General features: G+C 33.5%; 3 protein-coding genes and 1 long non-coding RNA gene across 4 annotated transcripts; 3 read left to right on the top strand and 1 right to left on the bottom strand.

Annotated features, from left to right (window-relative positions):
- The first annotated feature begins 3,417 nt into the window (after nucleotides 1-3,417).
- LOC121268898 lies at nucleotides 3,418-4,538 on the top strand. The gene is made up of 2 exons (XM_041173167.1): nucleotides 3,418-3,579; nucleotides 3,718-4,538. Exons 1-2 carry the CDS (start codon nucleotides 3,520-3,522, stop codon nucleotides 4,309-4,311), a joined length of 654 nt encoding a protein of 217 aa, XP_041029101.1. The 5' UTR covers nucleotides 3,418-3,519; the 3' UTR covers nucleotides 4,312-4,538.
- A 1,498-nt stretch (nucleotides 4,539-6,036) lies between these two features.
- Nucleotides 6,037-11,017, bottom strand: LOC121235182 (probable protein S-acyltransferase 14). Its single transcript, XM_041131465.1, has 7 exons — nucleotides 10,475-11,017; nucleotides 9,868-10,108; nucleotides 9,657-9,748; nucleotides 7,906-8,029; nucleotides 7,733-7,818; nucleotides 7,572-7,637; nucleotides 6,037-6,533 (listed from the first exon to the last, which is right to left on the bottom strand). The coding sequence occupies exons 1-7, from the start codon at nucleotides 10,685-10,687 to the stop codon at nucleotides 6,405-6,407; spliced, it is 951 nt and encodes a 316-aa protein (XP_040987399.1). The 5' UTR covers nucleotides 10,688-11,017; the 3' UTR covers nucleotides 6,037-6,404.
- LOC121235183 lies at nucleotides 10,890-11,822 on the top strand. The gene is made up of 3 exons (XR_005934525.1): nucleotides 10,890-11,022; nucleotides 11,126-11,129; nucleotides 11,690-11,822. It is a non-coding gene; the product is annotated as an uncharacterized LOC121235183 (long non-coding RNA).
- A 6,791-nt stretch (nucleotides 11,823-18,613) lies between these two features.
- On the top strand, nucleotides 18,614-20,696 carry LOC121235047 (IRK-interacting protein-like). The gene is made up of 2 exons (XM_041131260.1): nucleotides 18,614-19,041; nucleotides 19,163-20,696. The coding sequence occupies exons 1-2, from the start codon at nucleotides 18,955-18,957 to the stop codon at nucleotides 20,534-20,536; spliced, it is 1,461 nt and encodes a 486-aa protein (XP_040987194.1). The 5' UTR covers nucleotides 18,614-18,954; the 3' UTR covers nucleotides 20,537-20,696.
- The last annotated feature ends 319 nt before the right edge of the window (nucleotides 20,697-21,015 follow it).

The raw sequence follows: 21,015 nt of genomic DNA, 5'->3' as shown, positions 1-21,015 counted from the left end.
GATGATCGGAATCAAAAGATTGACTCCCACCCAAATCTCCAGAAGGAAAAACCGCTTGGTGACGATTTTTAAATAGTCTGACAAATAAATTATTAAACTGTAGTTAGAAGTCACAGTACAAATGGATGTGCTGCAACGTGTTGGTTTGAACTGGCTGGAAGGAATTGTCACATCTATTTTCACTCGATCCTTAGTTAAGGAAAGCAGGAACATAGTGTAATCAATGTTAAGTTGATTCTTCACGAGTAGATCTTTAATCAGGCCACCAGTATAAAAATTATTGTGGGCAGGCAGGCTGTGAGTTGGCCAACGTTTACATGGTTTACATGATTTATTTAAGTTTCAGAGTAAAGTTGACCTAATTATAATTAATCATGGTTTAGGTTGGAAGCCATGCAACCTCCTTTTCAAAAGATGTTAGATTAAAAAGCAGTACAAAAAATTATAAACTTTCAATATATAATTACCATAAAGTCAAAGTGTTGGACATTTTGTTTCAATTATAATTATTTTAAAAAAAAATGATGGTATTCTAATTTTATTAGAAAGAGAAAACTTTGAGAATTACAAGAATAGAAAGATTCCAAAAAACCAAATTTAGGAAAATTTAGGAAATGAAAAATATAAATGAAAAAGTATAACAAAATTAAGTAATAATTTAAGAAATTCGTGCCCAATAGATGTAACACCTGCGCGATCTAGAAATCGAGCATAACAATCATAGGCTTAATTAGAAAGTTGAAGAAGAGAAGAAAATCTCCTATTACATCATAATTGGCTAGGTTGTCACAAGCACATTACCTTATATTCATGATTAATAATACTAAGGCTCCGGTTGGATAGAGTGAGATGAAATAAGGTAGTTTTAGATGAAAGTTGAATAAAATATTGTTAAAATATTATTTTTTAATATTATTATTATTTTAAGATTTGAAAAAATTAAATTATTTATAATATTTTATGTGAGAATTTAAAAAAATTGTAATGATAAGATGAAATCGTTTTTATATCTAAACGTGACTTAAAAGTAAAATCAAGATTGGATTATAATTCTTTTAAATTCTGCACGCGTGGAATAATTATCGAATTTTTTTTTTTATGCCGACAAGGCATGAGGGTCGATGCATTAGAAATAACACAGGAACACCACCACTTTGAATTATTTTACGTACACCACCTTAATGGTCTCACATCATTGTACAGCAATGAATTACACGCGGGATCAGATAGAATTTCAGATACATATGGCAATTACAGAGTAGAGCCGGCTGCTGATCTACATGTCCCATGCCAGCTGCTAAATGTAGAGATGGCGTGGTGGGTTTCCACTAACCCGATATCAGCATCATCAATTCATCATCCTCCATAGAGTTGGTCATTCCTGTGACGTGAACAATTTCACAGGCCAATGATCGTGCTTTATCTTGAATCCTTGATAAGGTTGGGGCTCAACTTTAGGTGTATGGATGGATGCTGACAGTGGTCATGTATTAATTGGAGCTATGGCGGTGTACGTACATATCACCCACAGCATTTCGTAATTCGGTGGATTTTGTTTTGTGGTTGGCTTGCTTTATCTTTCACCGACAGAATTAATTAATCCTCCCTTATTTTCATTGTTTATTTAGTTCTTTAGTTTTAATTTATATCTCTTCAATTATTTATTTTATATTTTATGAAGTTCCCTCTGAAAAAGAAAGTTAGTTGTTATTGAGAAGTTCTATATGGCTTAGAAATAAATTCATTCTAAATTTTATATAGAGTTATCTCACTTTTTTTATCAGGTCTTTTATAGAAAAAAACGAGTGTTTCTATATAGTATCAGAGCAGATTAATCTATGACTGATAATAGACTCATGCGACCTACTTACGATAATAGTACCAAAAATACAGGCCTACACGTAAGGAAACGTATCAAGAAATTTCACATGACTTAAAACAAATTCATTCAGAATTTTATAAGGAGTTATTTTATTTTTCCTATTAGATTTTTTATGAGGAGAAATAAGTGTTTTTATAATCCTAATTAAAAATACCTCCTCCATATTACAGTTTGATAGTGTTTTAGCAATTCGAATTAATATGTATGATTTTTTTAAACAAAATACTAATTATATTATTGTGCTCTATAATTTTGCTTCTAAAAAACAATTTATTTTTATAAAAAAACAATTTAGGCCCCAAGACAAAACTCCTCCGTATGTGAACTTGGGCTTTGACACGTACGTTTCTGGAAAAGAGAGGATATCTATTTTTCTTTCTCCTCCTGTGGATAGAACACGAGCGACGAAGACTTTTTATTAAGTCTATGCTTGTATATATTCCACGCTCCTACGATGAGTTAGATGGTGAAGATGTGACGTGAAGGTGAAAGACATTAGACCATTAATTCTTATCAAAACAAAATTAAGGTTGTGCTTAGATAACAAGATATTTTTAAATATTTTATAAATAGGAATGAAAAATTACTTATAAAATATTGAGAATAGTAATAAATAGTTATAAAAAGTAAGTGAATAAAAATAATAAAATAATTAATTATAGTAAGATATTCTCAATATCTAAACTAGACTTAAATAAACAAATTAACAAAAAATAAAAAGGGGGAGAGATTGATCTCGGTGTATATGTTTGACAAAGCGGTACTATAATCCACCAATGTCCCTTTTCACGTTACAAAATACGCACAAACGCGTTACATCTTTATCTCGCCTTCACATGATGAAGTGGCTTACTTTCTCAAAAAATAAAAATTCTAAATTCTAAAGAATAAGCTCGATTATTAATGGTCGTTCGTTGTCCTTGTAATAAGTAAACAAAACATGTAGCAAATGGTGTATGCATATATATATATATATATATATATGTGTGTGTGTGTGTGTGTGTGTGTGTTTGACAAGGATGTCACGGACTATATTCATTTCAATACTAATTGTAGTCATGTCTTATAAGTACGTACGTAGTATCCAATATCAAGTACAAAAAATATATATATAGCTATATAGGATGCTTTTATTTTATATTTTTCAGTACTTTGCTATTCTGATTTTTCTAATTAGAAACATGTACAAAAACATAAAATTCTAAATTAGGATCTTGATTAATTTAATTGCATGCATGCTTTTATGTTGTCCATATATATATATATATATATATATATATATATAACAAATTAATGTCGGAATCGATTAAACTAAAAAAATACCATGAGTAACATCCCTGGAAGTTACCTGGTTAATCATGTTGTTGCACACTGGTATATATGAGAAACAACGTTATTCTAATCCATTGTGATCCCCATCTACACGTTGGATGTGCGCGGATTCAATATCATTGTCAACGGTCCACGTACGACACTGTTTGCTGTATGTGAGACGACCCTTTCGGTCTCAAATAAAACGCCAAAATGGACTCCACCCCTGCTGCATATCCCCACAACCAAGTTTTTTAACTTCACGGCCAAGCAAAAAACTCAACTTGAAAAGAAGACGACAGACATCAGGACAAGCACAACACAAAATGAAGCTAGTTTGGTCTCCTGAGACTGCATCAAAGGCCTACATCGATACTGTTAAATCTGTAAGCTGAAACTTTCCAATAACATTTTCTAGTGTTGCTTCCCTTTTTTTTTTTTTTTTTTTGAATCTTTAATGAGTTGCTTTCTTTTTGTTTTCCATATATATATCTGATGAATTTACGGTCGGGTTTTGTTTGCAGTGCGAGCTGTATCAAGAATCAGGCGTGGCAGAGCTTGTTTCCGCCATGGCTGCAGGCTGGAACGCCAACTTCATCGTGGAGACATGGTCTCAAGGTGGAGTTATGGCAACAAGTACAGGCCTAGCGGTGGCGAGCCGTCACACGGGCGGAAGACACGTTTGCATAGTCCCCGATGAGCAGTCGAGGTCGGAGTATGCCCAAGGCATGGTCGAGGCCGGCATGTCACCGGAAGTTATCGTCGGAGAGCCGGAGGAAGCGATGGACGAGCTAGTAGGCATAGATTTCATGGTGGTTGATTGCAGGCGCAAGGACTTTGCAAGAATACTGAGGCTGGCAAAGCTGAGTAGCCGCGGTGCTGTTTTGGTGTGCAAGAATGCCAGTTCGAAGTCAGCAGCAGCAAGCTTCAAATGGCGAAGCGTTCTTGATGGCGGATCGCAGCATCTCGTGCGCTCTGTGTTTCTGCCGGTGGGGATGGGACTGGATATTGCACATGTTGCAGCGGCGGCCAGTGGGGGGAATTCAGGTTCAGGTGCGAAAAAATGGATCAGGCATGTGGATCAACAATCAGGAGAGGAGCATGTTATCAGAAAGTAGTTTTCTGGTGAAATTGAAAGATATATATAGACTTATAGTTCTGATCTCTCTCTTTTTTTTTTTTTTTTTAATCCTTCTTTAAATCTTACGTTGCATGTATAAACATAAATTCAATTTAATTATCATCTGTACAGAAGTTCGTGAGAAGAACTAAAGAAAACTTTCTAGTACTTCCAGCCTCCACAAAACTGACTTTTCATAAGTATATAATTCATTCTTTTCATGTCTTCGATCTCTGTCTACTTGTACGCAAAATCTTGGCATGGATATGTACAAATAAATACCCAAACTGTCCATGATCTAAATCAACTTGTATTTCTAATCTGGCTCAGAAAAAAGGAAATCTTGCAATGTTAAAAATACTAGAAGTAGAATCATGCATTAATGCACAAAAATACTTAAGTTATTTAATAAAAGGTCATCATGTAAATAAAAGTATAATTAATGCATGTTTAAATTATTTTAGAAAATTATATTTTTAGAAAGGAAAAATGATACTTAGCACCCCATTTGACAAATAATTAAATATTTGATAACCATAAATGAAAACAATTTTCTCTATTTTATTGTTATAAACTCGATCCTAAATTTCTTTAAAAGAAAAGTTAAGAGAAAAATCATATATATTTAAGAGAATTAAAAAAAAAAAAAAGACAGAAGAAAATAATTTTTATTTATAATTATCAAATTTGATTCTCACAAAGGTGGTCCCTTCACATAACTCTTTTAGAAAGAATATGAGTTCATATGGCTTTATGTAGGGTGAAGTACATAAATTTTTGTAAATTATTTCAAAAGAAATAAAGAAGCCTGTGCAAAACACAGCCTGGAGCTCCGTAGCACGTGATTCATGGGAGTCTGGGACTGGAATCACATGTGCAGCGTGATGGATAAGGATGTACGGATCTGATACACGTCAGAGTTGAGATTCAAATCTATGGAGATAACACGTGTGAAGCTCAGCAGAGTCTGTTTAAATAAATACACATTCCCTTTTAAGAAAAGTGACCACGAGTTCGGACTTTTACAACTAGATGTTGAAATAATTTTAGATAAAAATTAAAAATAAAATAAAATATTATTAAAATATTATTTTTAATATTATTATTATTTTGAAATTTAAAAAAATTAAATTTTTTATTATATCTTATATGATAATTTGTGAAAGTTATAATAATAAGATAAAATGAAATAAAATTATTTTTATATACAAATGGGATTTTAATTTATTTGGTTACTCAACTCATCTCAATTCATCTCAACTCATTATTACAACTTTTTTAAATTTCAATATAAAATATAATAAACAATTCAACTTTTTCAAATCTCAAAATAATAATAATATTAAAAAATAATATTCTAACAATATCTTATCATTTCAACTCAATTCAATTCAACATCCAAACGCAACCTAAGAATAGAGAAAAAGAAGTGTTATTGCAGTAAAAAATGTGTATAAAAATAAATTTATAAATTGACATAATTTTATAAAATATATTAAATTTATTTTACAATAAAAATAATACTATAATCTAAATATCACGTCAAGCTACAATAATATGTACATTTAATTTTATAAATTCATTTGTGGCTGAAACGAAACAGTTCTCTTGGAGAAAAATGTTGCCGCTGGTGAGATATCTTATAAGCCAATTTTTTCCTATGTAATTTTACTGGATGTCAGAAATCTTTCGGAACAAAGTGCTATCCATGTTCAACAGATCATGATGAAAACCAGATTTCATTCATGGGATAAACAATCCTTGTGCATGCTCGAACTTACGACGTTTATCGTGTAAATGATAACAAATATAGTGAAGATGACATATACACAACTTCCAGCAGGTAGAATCTACGTGTGAATACAAGACATCATCGATATTGGCCGTCCAAGTTTGCGAATTCAATCACTCCTTTAAAACATCCAGGTGATATATCTCCAAGGCTGAAGCTTATATACCATTTTGATGATTCCGTTGTTGCTGTCTCTAGGCATAAATTCCAGGCCATACTCAAGAATGATATTCCCTTCCTTCCGGTTGCAGAGACTGCATGTGAAAAAAACTGCAACCAACTGTCCTGGTCATCTATGGTTAGAAACCCCGAAGAACATCCAAGTCAGGCCTTGTTGGATATTCAAGACCCTGAAGTGCTGGCATCAGTCTCAGATCCTCGTCTGAGTATGCAGGGATTAACCAGTATTTCTTATCCCTCCCAAGCACCTGAAATGGGAAAAGGAAATTTACAATGTTGCCAACAATGTAATTCCGATGCACAATACAGCCGCTGTAACTTTTATTTTTAAGCAAACACAAAACTCAAGTACATGTTACTTGTCAAAAAATAAAAACTTCCAGTACATGTTGGTTTCCACTTTCCATTACACTGTAGTTTCCCATACAAAGTGAGAATCTGTCATATTATTCAGGAACTCAGACAAAAAATTTCAGAATTTCTAAAAAGAAGAAATTGGTTACAATTGCCCAAGGCAGTTCAGTTTGAAGAAATGTATTATTTTAGGTGTCAAGTCATGTGTAGAAACACCAATGGAAGAAGGTGAATTCCTGCATCACATGGTGTAGGAAGACCAGTTGATTCTTGCATCATGACAAAGGATTCTATGCATGTTATATACAACATGAACTGTCTCCAATTAACCATTGGAAGTCATGACAAGCAGAGGTGTTCTAACCATAGTCTGCCACCTTTAATTTTACTTACAGCTAGCAATGTAGTAATATGATCTATCATAGCCTCAGGTATAGAGAGACCTGTGGTGGATTATGACCACTAAGAATTACCGGTTTGAGATGGTGCATTACTAAAGAGAAGTGCAGACAAGAAGGGCGTATAAAACTGGGGGAACAAAGATGGCAAGGACATGTTCACAAACAATAGGAAATATAAAACCAAATTCCAGGTACCATGTCTTACAAGTCATACCATGGATAAGCTCAAACATGCAGTAAATTGAAATTAGTAGAGGATATATATGATGAAATACCAAGTATTGCAAACAAAGTTTTTAGCCTGAACATTTTGACGTCATGCTTTCATGCAGATTTAATTGTAGATGTCTAAAATCAAGTGCAACTAAATCAGGCTCTTCTTTCTGCTCTACAGTGCATATGTACCATACTAATCCTGGGTTTAAAAAGTTCACTTAAGCAATGCAATTTATCTAGCAAAACAGATTAGCAGAAATGGCACGCATATCCACCATGTTTCTAGACCCCACCCATACACACAAAGGAGTTAACCTGCTGAAAGTTTTCCTTCCATCCAAGGTCATAACGCCATTCACGAGTTGTTTTCTTCTCATATGCCTAAAATCAAGAAAATTGAATGATCAAGAACATTATGTCAGACATTTATAAGTTTAAATTCATTCCTAGTTACATGGAAAACAAGAAGGAATTACCTCAATTGTGGTGGTATTTGCAGCAATCAATGATATGTGCATAATCAGAAAGCCAAGAACACTCAGTGCAAAGGATAAGTTCAAAACTGAGTGGATAAAACAACAGCAATTGAGCACTTAAAGGGTACAGATGAAAATCTAAGATATAAGACGTTATATTTGAAAGAACTTACTGAATGTGATCAAAGTGGCTGCAAGGGTGCCTGGCGTTCCAGGTATCTCACCATCAGTGAAAAACTTGACAAAATACGGCAGTAACGATAAAGTGACAAGAATTGTCTCAAGAAATGTGTAAAGCTGCAGCAAAATTGGACAATAACGTTAAAAAGACCCCACTAAGTCATACTCTCATTGCTTTTTTTACTTCTCGGAAATTACACTATTAGCAGAAAAGCACAAGACACAATAAAATAAGTTGTGTTTGGTTGTTGAAATCAACTCAACTCATCTCAAATCAATCATTAATGGGATCCACTACTTTTTCAACTTTCCACAAAAAAGTTAAACACATCTCAACCTACTCCATACATTCAAACACATATCTCAACCTATTTACATACAGACACACCTCAATGGGACCCACAAAACATTACCATTCACACAACTCAGATCATCTGATATCACCTCAACATCCAAACCCAGCCTAAAGCTGTCTCAGCGTGCTTTTGTTTTGCTAGGGGTAGAAGAAAATATATGCATAATGCCATAAAAGTCAAAGAAAAATTCTATTTGCAAACCAGTGTGGAGGACACACCTTCCACACTGTTGAAATGGCATGACTTGATTTGCAAGAGTAATTTATAAATTTGAATCTTGCGAATCAAGTCTTGCCACATCAACGGTGTGAATAGTATGTCCTCCACACCGGATTGCAAGTAAAAGGACAAAGTCAAAAACTCTCATAAAGTACATAAATAATAAGAACAATCGAATAGTGCCCTGTAGTGTCTCCTTGGCAAACCATAAACAAGCTTAGGCAATCAAGACATCATATGTGTGCACGCCTACACATGAGAGAGAGAGAGAGAGAGAGAGAGAGAGAAGAAATTGTAATACTTTATCTAGTATCAAATGGAAACTTTAGTGTAATTTACGAAACTGAAAGGATGAGATTGTTTTATTTGTGCTGGTAAGTGTTGATGCAAACCCTTCCTCTGCAACATCTTGCAGCAAAACAATGACAGTAAGCCTTCCTGCTAATCAACTATGCTACGAAAAGGAAGGCATACAATCAACAAAATTAACCAATACAGTCAATAACAGAATAAAGCATTTGCACATTCTATATATAATTTCCCAGATTGAAGATCTAATACCAAGCTACTGCTGTTAGCATCAAAACAAACAAACAAGCAACAGAAAACTGTTTAGAGGCAATGCTTTAGATTGATGCTAGATATTAGCAAGCATCCTTTTGAGAAACCTCATACACTGAAAACTCTTTTCCCACATTTCTCATTGTCTCACACACTATACTTTAACAACTCTAACCTGGGCAAGAAGCGAAGACAACATGAGGCCTTTGTAAGTGCAAACGTATTAAGATTAGCATATACTTTACTTGCTGGGCCAGTGGCTGCTGAAGCATTATATCAGTAAAGCACAACACATTATAAAGAAAACCTAATCTGCACTCAATTTCTACTTGTTCTAAAATCGTTTATTTCTTCTGCACACCATTACAAGACCATGAACTTCTAGATAGGATACATACGATATTGACTGTAACTGCATCATAAAAATGATGACACAAACAAATAAAGAAACAAACAAAAATCCAATAGAAAATCATCCATCTTGATTCTATTGCCCTTATTTGGCAAAGGCAAAAATCCACATGAGCTAGTGCATGAGTACGATATCAAGCAAAGTGAGTGTGCTAATGCAAAGAGACTTGTAAGTTGATGAAATGAAATCAGCATACCAAGAAAAGAAAGAAGTACTTGTAGTTCAACGCCCCAACACAATTCACGACCCAAACACAATGGTGGTCCATTTTCAGTACGCACCTCGCACCTATAACAAATGCATAAATTAATCCTCTTTAATTTTCATAATTTCAAGCAGAAGTTTTCAAAGCAACTTATCAGGAAACAAAAAGGTTTTGAAAGCGGGATTTCATGCAAAGAACTCACAAACGGAACAGTGATGGCAACGAGGCGGTTTAACTTGGTTGCACTTTCGACAAAACCGTATTCTTGGATTGGCTGGGTCCATAGTTGACCGGTTTGAGCCTAAACCTGGGCCCTCGTATTCTGATGACATCAATGGATCCATGTCTCCTTTCTCCTCATCCATTACTGGCCTCCAATTCGGAGGAACGCTGCCCGGATTCGTTAGAACAACAGAAAAGTAGCTCCATAATAGCATCCCCAACTACATAACAAAACTGACTCAGAGATACTTCGTAAAATATAGTATTTTGCACCGTAATCAGTCTTCACTATTCTAATTTCCTGTCTGAAATGGATGGGAAAAAAGTACCTTTAAGCATAATAGAACTAAAAAATGTTACAAAAGTGAAAAGAAAAAGGTGCGTATTTGCAAATTCAAAACTAAGATTGTTGTTGAGGTGAGGAACCATATAGGTAATGAGATTCAATTTTCAACTTTTCCCACTTTTGTCTCCATTAACTGTACTCGGGGCTAGGATTTTCTTTCCTTTTCTTCAATTTCTCATCAACCAAGCAATTTAATAGTTAAATTAAGAACCAATTAAAGAAGTACTGAGACGGAAAATACCAGGAAATGAAACAAGAGCAAGACGGCGAGAGCGGCGAGAGAATCGGGAAGGCCGGTGTGGAGGAGAGCTGGGCCGTAAATGGCTATGACAATAGTGTAATAGGAGACCCCGACTATGGCGAGGACCAGGAGGATCATGATGGAGCCGAGACCACGCAGGGCCGTACAGAACTTGAACACGTTCCAAGCCATTGCTGCTCCCGACCTTTGCATAGTGGGGACAGCAGAGAGGGATTGGGATTGAGAGTATAATCGTGAATGGAGATCGTTTGTATGTCGTTCAGTCGGAGTTGAAAATCGATCTGGGAGCTCGGACTTTTGATCTAGATACAAACATTATCAAACATTATTACCCAAACCCCATATGATGTCGTCAGTAGTCACAACGGACCAAGCCCCTGTCCTGGGTTCCAACTTCTAATGAATGAAATGGGCTTAATACTGAGAGTCCGATAAGACATCTAGGCTACGGGACACTGGTTGACCCAATAAGGATACCGTAATTTGGATCCTCGTTGTAATTGCGAAAGAGACATTGCGCAAGATTCGTGTTGTCCCTGAGTTTAACATGACAATATTATTAGGCCTTAATGTTTACCAATAAGGTTGCGTTTTGTTGTAAGATTTAGTTGAATTCAGTATAATTTTGAGTTGAGTCTAACATTCAAACATCAAACTTTCAAATTACTAACTTCATTTCAACTCAAAATTTCCTTATACGTGAGGCCTACAACATTTTCTAATTTAACACATCTTTATACGTGGGACCTACAATATTTTTCAACTTCCCATAAAAAGTACTAAACTCATCTTAACATCCAAACATACTTTAAACTCAGTTTAGATGAACTCCACATAACTTCATCTACTACTCAATCCATTACTATTCATAAAGAGCTGATCTCAACTCAACATCCAAAAGCAGCCTTATGCAAGGGATGTCCAAAGACGATAATGGACGAAGGCCCATGACGAAAGATTTGGAAGACCCAGACAATACATGTCCGAGCAATTCTACTCACCATCTTTATACCATACATCATATATAATTTTTTTTATAGTTTCTTTTATTAAATATATGGTACATAGATTATGAGTGGAAAAAAATTAATTAGTTTTAAAAAATAAAACTAAAAAAATATTAAAATAAAATATATAATGTATGAGAACGATCAATAGAAGAACTTATACATGCCCTCGTGGTTGAAGAGGGAGTTAAAAGGTCAGGCCGAAGATAAGAAAGCCCATGAAAAGTGAAGAGTATCTTGGAAAGTTGGAAAGAGAAGAACGGAGGCGCTAAGAACAGACAATGGGCAGCGGTGTTTACATGCCAGAAAACGTGGCTAGGTTGCGGATAAAATGTTATATTTAGGCCTGTGCAAAAAATGAGTGACCCGGCCCTTCCGTGAGCACCAACCCGACCTGACCCGATCCAAAAAAATAAATAAATACTGGTTTAACTCTTGATCGGGTTCGACCCGTACAACCCACTTACAAAATCTGCAGATGAAACCCCCCGCCCCCGCCCCCCAAAAAAAAAATCAGTTTTAACCTGCTTACAAAGTCTTGTTTGCTATCGTAGAAGGTATAGAGTCTTGAGGTCTTTCTTGGTTTTGTAGCGGCTGTGGAACGCGTGGGTAAAGTTGAGGGAGGAAGACTAGTTACGGAGGACGTGACTAGCGGTGAGGTGGAGGACTTCGTCGATGGAGAGCAGGTTGTTGAGCTTAGTGAGTTGGGAGTGATGGCGATTTGAGTTTTCTAAGTTCATCTTCCCATTTTATCAAACACTTCACAAGCTTTTCACTTTTCTCATGCAGCGCACCATTTTCCCTTTAATTCATTTTCCTTATTACATCCCGTTCACAATATATCTATTTCTATTTCCTCAGTCATTCTATTTTAAATTTTTACTTCACTTTATATTGAGAACCATAACGGCGGGGTAGAGATCCAGAGGCAACAGACGGGGTAGAGATGGACGGCATATGCACAACAGGGTAAAGATCTAGAGGTAACCGACAGCGAGTCGGCGACGGGCTAGCAGTAGTGGGAGCAGGGATCTTGAGTTTACAATTCGTGTAGTAAGAAGTGAAATTGAGAGTACAAACAATGTTGCGTGAGTATGGCTTGAAGGAAAATGAGAGTTGAAGATGAGGAAAAAAAAAAAAAAGACACGGGTTGAATATGAGGGTCGGGTCGATTCTGCCCCACCGATCAATAAGTGCGGGTCGGGCCCAGATGTTGAACGGGTTGCTCGGGTTGCAGCCCTAGTTATAGTACACAACTACACATACAAATCACAAGTAGAAATTGTTTAGACATTGAGTTGAGATAAGATAGTTTAGATGAAAGTTTAAAATTGAATAAAACATTATTATTATTTTAAAATTTGAAAAAATTAAATTATTTATTATATTTTATGTGAGAATTTAAAAAAATTATAATGATTAGATTAGAAAAATTGTAAAATTTTTGTTCCAAACTGTCTCTACATCACACATTATTCATATGCCATAATTTTATTTGTAAAGTTTAAATCAACTCGCAACAAATATTCATCCCATATCGATAAAAACAGTCCCACGTGCTACTTGCGTATCATTTTGACTGCTTATAAAAATTTAAATTTAAATTAAATTATAACATGGGACGATGCGTCTCTTTTCGCATATTGAATTGAGAAATTACTTACATCAGCCGCTGTAGTCATAGCACACCGTATTGAGGAGAGAAAAAAAACACTATATATAATGTGCGAAAAATATAGCTGATGTATAGCCGTGCTCACTGAATTAGGACCATACAATATATTATATTATGCCTCTCAAAATGATAAGCAAACAAGTAGCTCGTGTGACTCTTTTATCGATATGACATGAATATCTTGTTGCGAGTTGACTTCTTAAGGTTTATAATTTTATCTAAATAATTTTATAATTTGAGAACTGTAATGTAAATTTAAATAATTTTATCTTTAAAATTTTTTAAAATTATAAAAATATCTCTTTTAAAATAATATTTTCTTTTATTTAATAAAAAATGTGTATATATAATTTTTATGTAGAGACTGTAAATAAAATTTTTCACTTAAAGTGGTATGTTTTGTTGGGATTTTATTTTTTGGTAAATTCGTACATTTGTCTTTATAATTTAAACTCTTGAACCTTATTTTACATTTTTTTTTAAACCCAATGCACACCCAACACTTTTTTTATTCAAATTTGTTCAAGAAGATCTTTTGTACTTTTTCTGAACCGGTTTCTTCCTATATTATTTTTAAAGATGAAGTAAAATGAGATGTATTAAATTATGATTAAAATTAAAAAAATTAAATTAAATATTATTAAAATATTATTTTTATTTTAGAATTAAAAAAAATTAAATTATTTATTTTATTTTATATGAAAATTTTAAAAAATTGTAATAATAAGATGATATATTTTTAAAACTTTTAAAGTTTTAGATTTTAGTCTTGATAATAAATCAGGCGGAATTTGAATTCTGGAATCATTTATCTTGAATTAAGGTTGTGTTTGAGTAATGATGTAATCTCAGATATTCTGTAAATAATAGTAAAAAAATAATAATAAAATATTAAATAATAATAAATAGATAAAATATAATAATAAATAATAATAAAATATTCTCGATCTTTTAAAAGATTCCGCTGTCAAAACTAGCCCTAATAATTCCAAATACGAAAATAACTTTCCACTTTTCCTGGATTTTCCTTTAGAGTACTAGCATTGGACTCATCAAATGAGTCCAATCTTTAAAATTTGATGATTTTGACTTTAAAATCTTGGTATTGGATTCACCATATGCTCAAATGTTAAGCTTTTAGCTACAATACATTCATCTTCATCTTCAAATTTGAAGACTCATTATTCACACTCTATAACCATTATTTTATTTATTTAAATTATTGTTTCCTAATTTTGAGCTACAATATATTTAAGTTAGGAAATAATAATTTAAATATCAAATTAAATTATTAATTAAAATATAGTTAGTGTAATTGTAAAATATGAAAAAAATAAATTAAAAATATTATTATTAACAAAATAATATTATATTATTATTTTAATAAATTTAATAGCTAATCCAATATGAAGTTATGGATAGAGATATTTTTAATTTATGAAAAATATGTACTTTTTATTAAATTTTAAATATAAAAATAATGAATTCAATACTAATGCTCTCAGAGTCCATCATCATCCACAAAGACCACAACAATCGAGTTGGAATTCAAAGTTTAAGCCAAGACTTCTGGGTAGCGCAATGGTCCTGAACTCCTGGACCGTGCTGCACGTCCTGAATTTGAAATTCTGCATTCACGCTCTAGGAAAAGAGATTTTCGATCAATACATCGAGTAAAATATATATTCTTGAATACTTTATTATTATTATTATTTATTACTTTTAATTATTATTTAATTTTTTTATTATATTTTTATTATTATTCACAGTTCTTTTCAACACATCTTACTATCTAAACTAAATGTGACATAGATAATAAGATAAAATAAGATGTGATAATTTTAGATAAAAAATAATGATAGATTTATTATCCTTCTACCGTTATTTTATTATTCTATAGTGTATTTAAAATTTTAATTTTTTATTATTTTTTTAAGTATTTTTTTAACATACTAATCATTAAGAAAAGATTTAAAAAATATACAATTTCACTAAAAATTAATTTATTAACTATTAAGTAAAAATAAAAATAAAAAATAAAAAATAAAAGAATAGTAAATAAATAATACGAGAACAAAATATTGTTAAAAAATGAGTAGTAGAGGATAGAATAAATAGTAAATGAAAATTAAAAGTTAAGTAAAATATTATTAAAATATTATTTTTTTTAATAATAATAATATTATTTTAAAATTTAAAAAAATTAAATTATTTATTATATTTTATCTAAAAATTTAAAAAAATTATAATAATTAAATAAAATAAAATACTTTTACCAAAGGGGTATTAAGATCAGAACACAAGGATTAGGGAGGGACAAGAAATCCAGACAAGAAGAGGGAGGTGGGGGGAACTGGTGCACGTGATCCTGCTGGAAAGATAAAATGGACGTCACAAGTCAGCGGGGGTAAGTCCTGTGCTGGCAAGAATCAGCAAGGTGTGGGAGTCCCATTGGAGTGGACCACCTGAAGGTGACTCGATCTCTGGCCCTCATTGTCTTATTCATTAACTTCACATGCCTACCACTCTGGTTCTATCTCTCTCTCGCCATGGGGTTGCATGGTGGCTTGTGATACACAGTACGTGGTGACATAAGTCTGTGGGAATTATAAATGCGAGTTGTTGGAGGCTTTGCGATTTGGTGGCGGGACTTAAAGGCTGCACTAAATGTGACAACTTCCCTTCGTAATTGAACGACCACAGCCTTCTATTTTTGTTGCTCCAATAAAACTTTGAGAACTGCTACCCTTCACTACTATTTAACAATTTTAAATCAAGAATGTCACTATTATTTATAATTTATTTTATTATTATTTATAATTCATCTCAACTTATCTTTGAATCCAAACGAATTTACTAACTTTGAGAGGATTTAGGCCCGTTTAGTTAAATCTAATTTTAAATTAAATCTAACATTTAAATATTTAACTTTTAAATAAAAAATTTATCTTAATTTAAAATCTCTTTATAAATAAAACTCACGATCTGTTTTAATTCAACATTTTTTTACATGCGAGACCCACAATCTTTTTTAATTTCTTATAAATATATATAAATTCAGCTACACATTTAAAAGTGGTTTGGATTCAATGATGAGTTGAGATGTGTTGAGGTGATTTGTAAATAGTAAAATAAAAGTTGAATTATTTATTATATTTTATATGAAAATTTGAAAAAATTGTTTTAGAATTTGAAAAAGTTAAATTGTTTATTATATTTTAAATAAAAATTTAAAAAAGTTATAATTATGAGATGAGATAAGTTGAGTTAAAGTAGGTTTTGAATGCAAACGAGGCATTAAACTCATTTTAAGTGGATCTTACAAAACTCACTTCATTATCTCAACTCACTACTATTCATAAAAAATTCAACTCAATTCAACTCAACTCAACATCTAAACGCAACCTTAGTGAATAAATTCATAAGTCTAACTCATTTCATAAAATATTCTTAAAAAAAAAACTCATTTCATAAAATCGATTCTACGAAAGAGAATTGATTATTCTTTATAAACATGTCAAATACATTATTCACTGATAATGTGAGATTATTTCTTAATATTCTCCCTCATGTGTAGGCTAGTATTTTTCCTTATCTTTGTTACAAGATAAGTAATGTGACCCCTCATTTGTCCTATGGATATCATGAACAAATTTATAAGTCTAATTTATTTTATAAAATCAATTTTATAAGAGAAGATTATTCATTCTTAATAAACATACTTAAGACCTTATGTACTGTCAATATAAAATTATTCCTAAAACATTTAACATCTATGTGGAAGAGTTGCTTTGTAATTTTACTGTTCAACTTATTAATTTCTGTTCTTTTTGTTTGTTCTTGAACTTCACGTAAAGTGAATGTCAAAGAACTGCAAGCCTAATGGGCATCAAATATTCAAATTAATATTTCTTGCACGACTTACATAGACGTGCAAGAATTCATGAAAGGAAAACACTAGTTTCACAGACCGAAATCCTTCGCCGAATTTTTTTTAATTTTTTTTTTACTTAATGATTAAGCAAATGTTTTTAAATAAATATGTGATTTTTTTATTTTTAAAAAATATTTAAATAGTTTAAAAAAATGGTAAAAGAAAAAGTAAAAAAAAAAAAATTTTAAAAAAAAATTAACTTATCTGCAGAGAATTTCGGTAAAAACCGTCTGCAGACGTAGCAACGTCCTTCGTGAAAATCTTGTGCACTTGTTGGATTCCCCTGTCCCTACCCCCGGGGCCCCTTTTTTAAGCCTCCGGCATAAACTTCATGGATTCCCATTATGGTAAATCTCGCTCAAACAATTTTTTTTCAAAATATATTTAGGTTTCTTTTGGATTATCAATTTATCTCAATTTATTATTATAATTTTTTTAAATTTTAATATAAAATATAATAAATAATTTAACTTTTTCAAATTCCAAAATAATAATAATATTAAAAAATAATATTATAATAATATTTTATCATCTCAACTCAATTCACTTCAACATCTAAACACAATCTTATCACCTTATCATGTATTTGCGTAGCTAATCAAAGGGCAGAGACTTTAATGTGCGCACGCCGCCCCCACCTCCTGCCCCTTGCTCACGCCAAAATGGGCATAATGTAAAGCCAGGGGAGGTCAAAGCAATCCAAGAATATTAGTACTGGATTCAATAAAATTTAAAAATTATCTTTTATAAATTTAGTTAGTTAATTTTTAACAACTTCAAATAATAAATTTTTTAAATTTATTATTATTTTATTAAAATATTAATTTTGATATTTTTATTTATTTTATTTATAATTTTGATTTAACTATTTATTAGTTATTAAAAAAGTACATATTAATTTTTTAATGTTTATATTATTCCTAATATATATAATTTTTTAACGATTTTTTTTATAACAGTCATATTTTTTCAACTGATATATTTTTTTTACGATTATATTTTTCCAACAATCATATATTCATAAGAGGTATATTTTTTCTACAACATTTTTGCACTAGAAGAATAGTAGGCAGTGAGAAGAGAATTATTTATGGTGAAAATAATATTTAACTAGCCCAAGAGGCTTAGCCATATTTGGATAGCGAATAAATATTGAGCTAAAATTACTGTTTATTTATTAAATCTATTATAGTAAATTTTTGTGCAACCAAGATAAATTTTGATCAAAATTTGGTTAAGTTCAGTTCACTATTGATACTCTAAACCAAGCATCTTTTCGTGTCTAAACTAAGCCGGTCAGTGTCTGCGGCTAATTAATTTCTCTGTTCAGATTTTAGCTAAATTATGCGACATTCACGAAGTTTTTACTACCTTCAGAACATTTTAGGAAGTTCATTTATATCCATCTACTTGACAATGTTTACGTATTTTTGAATCAAAGTGGATAGATATGAATGTGCATTTATGAACACTGTACTGGCACGTATGTATTTAATTGAAGGCCTTAGCAATGCAAGTTGCCCACAATATGTTGCGTAGATTCATGATGATACTGACGTGGTCAATCATGGTTCGATGGATCACCTGGACTGGACATTAACCTGAGAATGTACCTTTCCATCGTCTGGTTCCAAACGCGTGCTAAACCTTACTTCTATACTTGATCCTCTATCATGATTAGAAGACGACGAAAATACAATCTCAGAAAATGTAAAGAAAACGAAGAGACAGAAACCGGAAGGCCGATACAAAGCTAGCTCAGGATAAAATTCAAAAACTGTCGTGTACTTTAGATGTGCCAAAACGAGGAGAAGGCAACAGGAAAAAATATGCAGTAGCACACATGGCTCCCTCTTCTACATCTTTGCCTTCTTCTTCCTCCAAATCTCCTCCTCTTCCTCCTCCCCACCAACCCACTCACTTCACCCCTGTAAGTACATAGACATAGCCAACGTTTGTTTCTCGAGAAAGAAATGAAAAGAATATGATTGTCTGTATATAGTTATGCTCTGTGTAGTTGTTTTCTTGATGGAGTTGTTAATTTGTTGTAGATTCAAGAATGTGAAAGAGAAGAACATGATGAAGATGGATATAGCGAGGAGCAAATAATCCAGAACAGAGGGAGACCGGCCGCTGGTTCTACGGAGAAGGGAGTTACTCCCAAACACCGCCCGACGCCGCTCCATGAAACTTACAAAAGTTCCAAACCCAACGCCAAGAAGAACTCGGAGTCCGATACAACGGAGACCGAAGAGGACGGTTCGGTCTTGTGTAACAAGTGCCGCCCACATGCGCGCGAGAAGATCTCGGTGGTTCCGCTGGACAACAATGGTCTCAACAATCAGTCTTCGTCGATTGCGAGTCCCAATGGCATATTCAAGGCCATCTTTTCGTCGCTAACGAGGAGAAGCCCGAGGTCAACGGAGGCGTTAACGACGGCCAGAGAGGAGCAGTGGAAGATTGCGGTGGCAGAGCTCTCGCACAAGCTGATTCAGGCTACGAGAAAGAGAGACGAGGCTCTCCTTGAAGCTTCAAGGCTTAAGTACTCCATGGCTGAGCTAGAGAAGAAGCTCAACAAGCTCGAGATTTATTGCCATAACTTGAAGTCTGGCCTCGAAGAGTGCAGCACCAACTCGCGCTATCAAATAGGAAAGAGCCACAGTAATCTGCTGGTGAACCATCAAGGCTCCCTGAGCGTTAATGACAAAGTGATTGAGCATTTTCTGGTTTCGGTTTCGGAGGCTCGGTCTTCGGTCCGGCTCTTGTGCCGCGCGCTCACTATGCAACTCAGGCAAATGGGAAACAAAGTATATGAAAGAATTTCGGTTCTTCTACAACCTTATGATATAAAGGTTTCACTCTCGAAGAACCCAAGAAGCTTGATTTTCTACCTTGAGGCTTTGCTGAACCAAGCTTTCTATGAGGACTTCGAATCTGTTGGGTTTCAAAAGAACGCCTCGAATCAAATATTGAACCCGATTGATCGGTGCGAGGCTAATTTTGAGTCCTTTACCTTGCTTCGGGAGTTGACATGGGAGGAGGTCTTGAATAAGGGGACAAGGCATTTCAGTGAAGATTTCAGCAGGTTTTGTGACAGGAAAATGAGTGAAATTGTCGCAATGTTGGGGTGGAACAGAGCATGGCCGGAGCCACTGTTGCAGGCATTCTTTGTTGCTTCAAAAAGTGTGTGGTTGGTGCACCTTTTGGCCACCTCGGTGCACCCGAGCTTGCCTATATTTAGGGTGGATAAAGGGGCGGGATTTGATGGAGTTTACATGGAGGACATGGGTGGAGATAAGATGAGGACATTGATGCCGTCTGTGGTCCGGATCATGGTTGCACCTGGGTTCTATGTCTACGGCAGCCTGGTTAAATGCAAGGTGCTATGCAGGTACTGCAACAGCAACAACATCAACAATCAGTGATGGTCAAGGCAAAGGTTTACTCATCCACCATAGCGAGGGTTTAATAATTATATGATTTAGAACTGAAATATTTTGATTCGTTTGTAATACTTTTATGCGCAGTTTTGTTGTTTATTGTTGTATAATTGGGATGGTACTTCAAGCTCTTTTTTTATGGATACCTATTTCTGTGTCGAGAGGTTGTGCTGTGGTTGTGGTATTTTTTTTTATTTTCTGGGTCAAAGTAGAGGATGGTTTTCTTTGTTTTTTCCTTTGTTTGGTCTATTAAGTTCTTCACCATTGACATTCGTGGGCACATGGGATTTCTTCCCTTTTCAAGTCCTGGGGATTGGATTCTAATTTCTGATTCCATACAAATTGACTATATTACTTTTGATGGGTCCTAAGCTAAGTACATGGATATGATGATACCAACGGAGAAAGCAGAAAACGAAGTGAAATGGATAGGGTCCATATGAACAGAATGCTTCTCTGTGCAA

Source organism: Juglans microcarpa x Juglans regia, chromosome 6D, assembly GCF_004785595.1.
Source record: "Juglans microcarpa x Juglans regia isolate MS1-56 chromosome 6D, Jm3101_v1.0, whole genome shotgun sequence".
Taxonomy (NCBI): Eukaryota; Viridiplantae; Streptophyta; class Magnoliopsida; order Fagales; family Juglandaceae; genus Juglans; species Juglans microcarpa x Juglans regia.
This window is presented reverse-complemented; position numbering and strand designations above follow the sequence as displayed.

Coding starts and splice junctions, on each gene's coding strand:
- LOC121235182 (XM_041131465.1), bottom strand. CDS start 10,687: ATGCAAAGGTCGGGAGCAGCAATGGCTTGGAACGTGTTCAAGTTCTGT. Junction 10,109..10,474: donor TGCTCTTGTTTCATTTCCTG/GTATTTTCCGTC, acceptor TTTGTTATGTAG/TTGGGGATGCTATTATGGAG. Junction 9,749..9,867: donor TTGCCATCACTGTTCCGTTT/GTGAGTTCTTTG, acceptor CATTTGTTATAG/GTGCGAGGTGCGTACTGAAA.
- LOC121235047 (XM_041131260.1), top strand. CDS start 18,955: ATGGCTCCCTCTTCTACATCTTTGCCTTCTTCTTCCTCCAAATCTCCT. Junction 19,042..19,162: donor AACCCACTCACTTCACCCCT/GTAAGTACATAG, acceptor AATTTGTTGTAG/ATTCAAGAATGTGAAAGAGA.
- LOC121268898 (XM_041173167.1), top strand. CDS start 3,520: ATGAAGCTAGTTTGGTCTCCTGAGACTGCATCAAAGGCCTACATCGAT. Junction 3,580..3,717: donor ACATCGATACTGTTAAATCT/GTAAGCTGAAAC, acceptor TTTTGTTTGCAG/TGCGAGCTGTATCAAGAATC.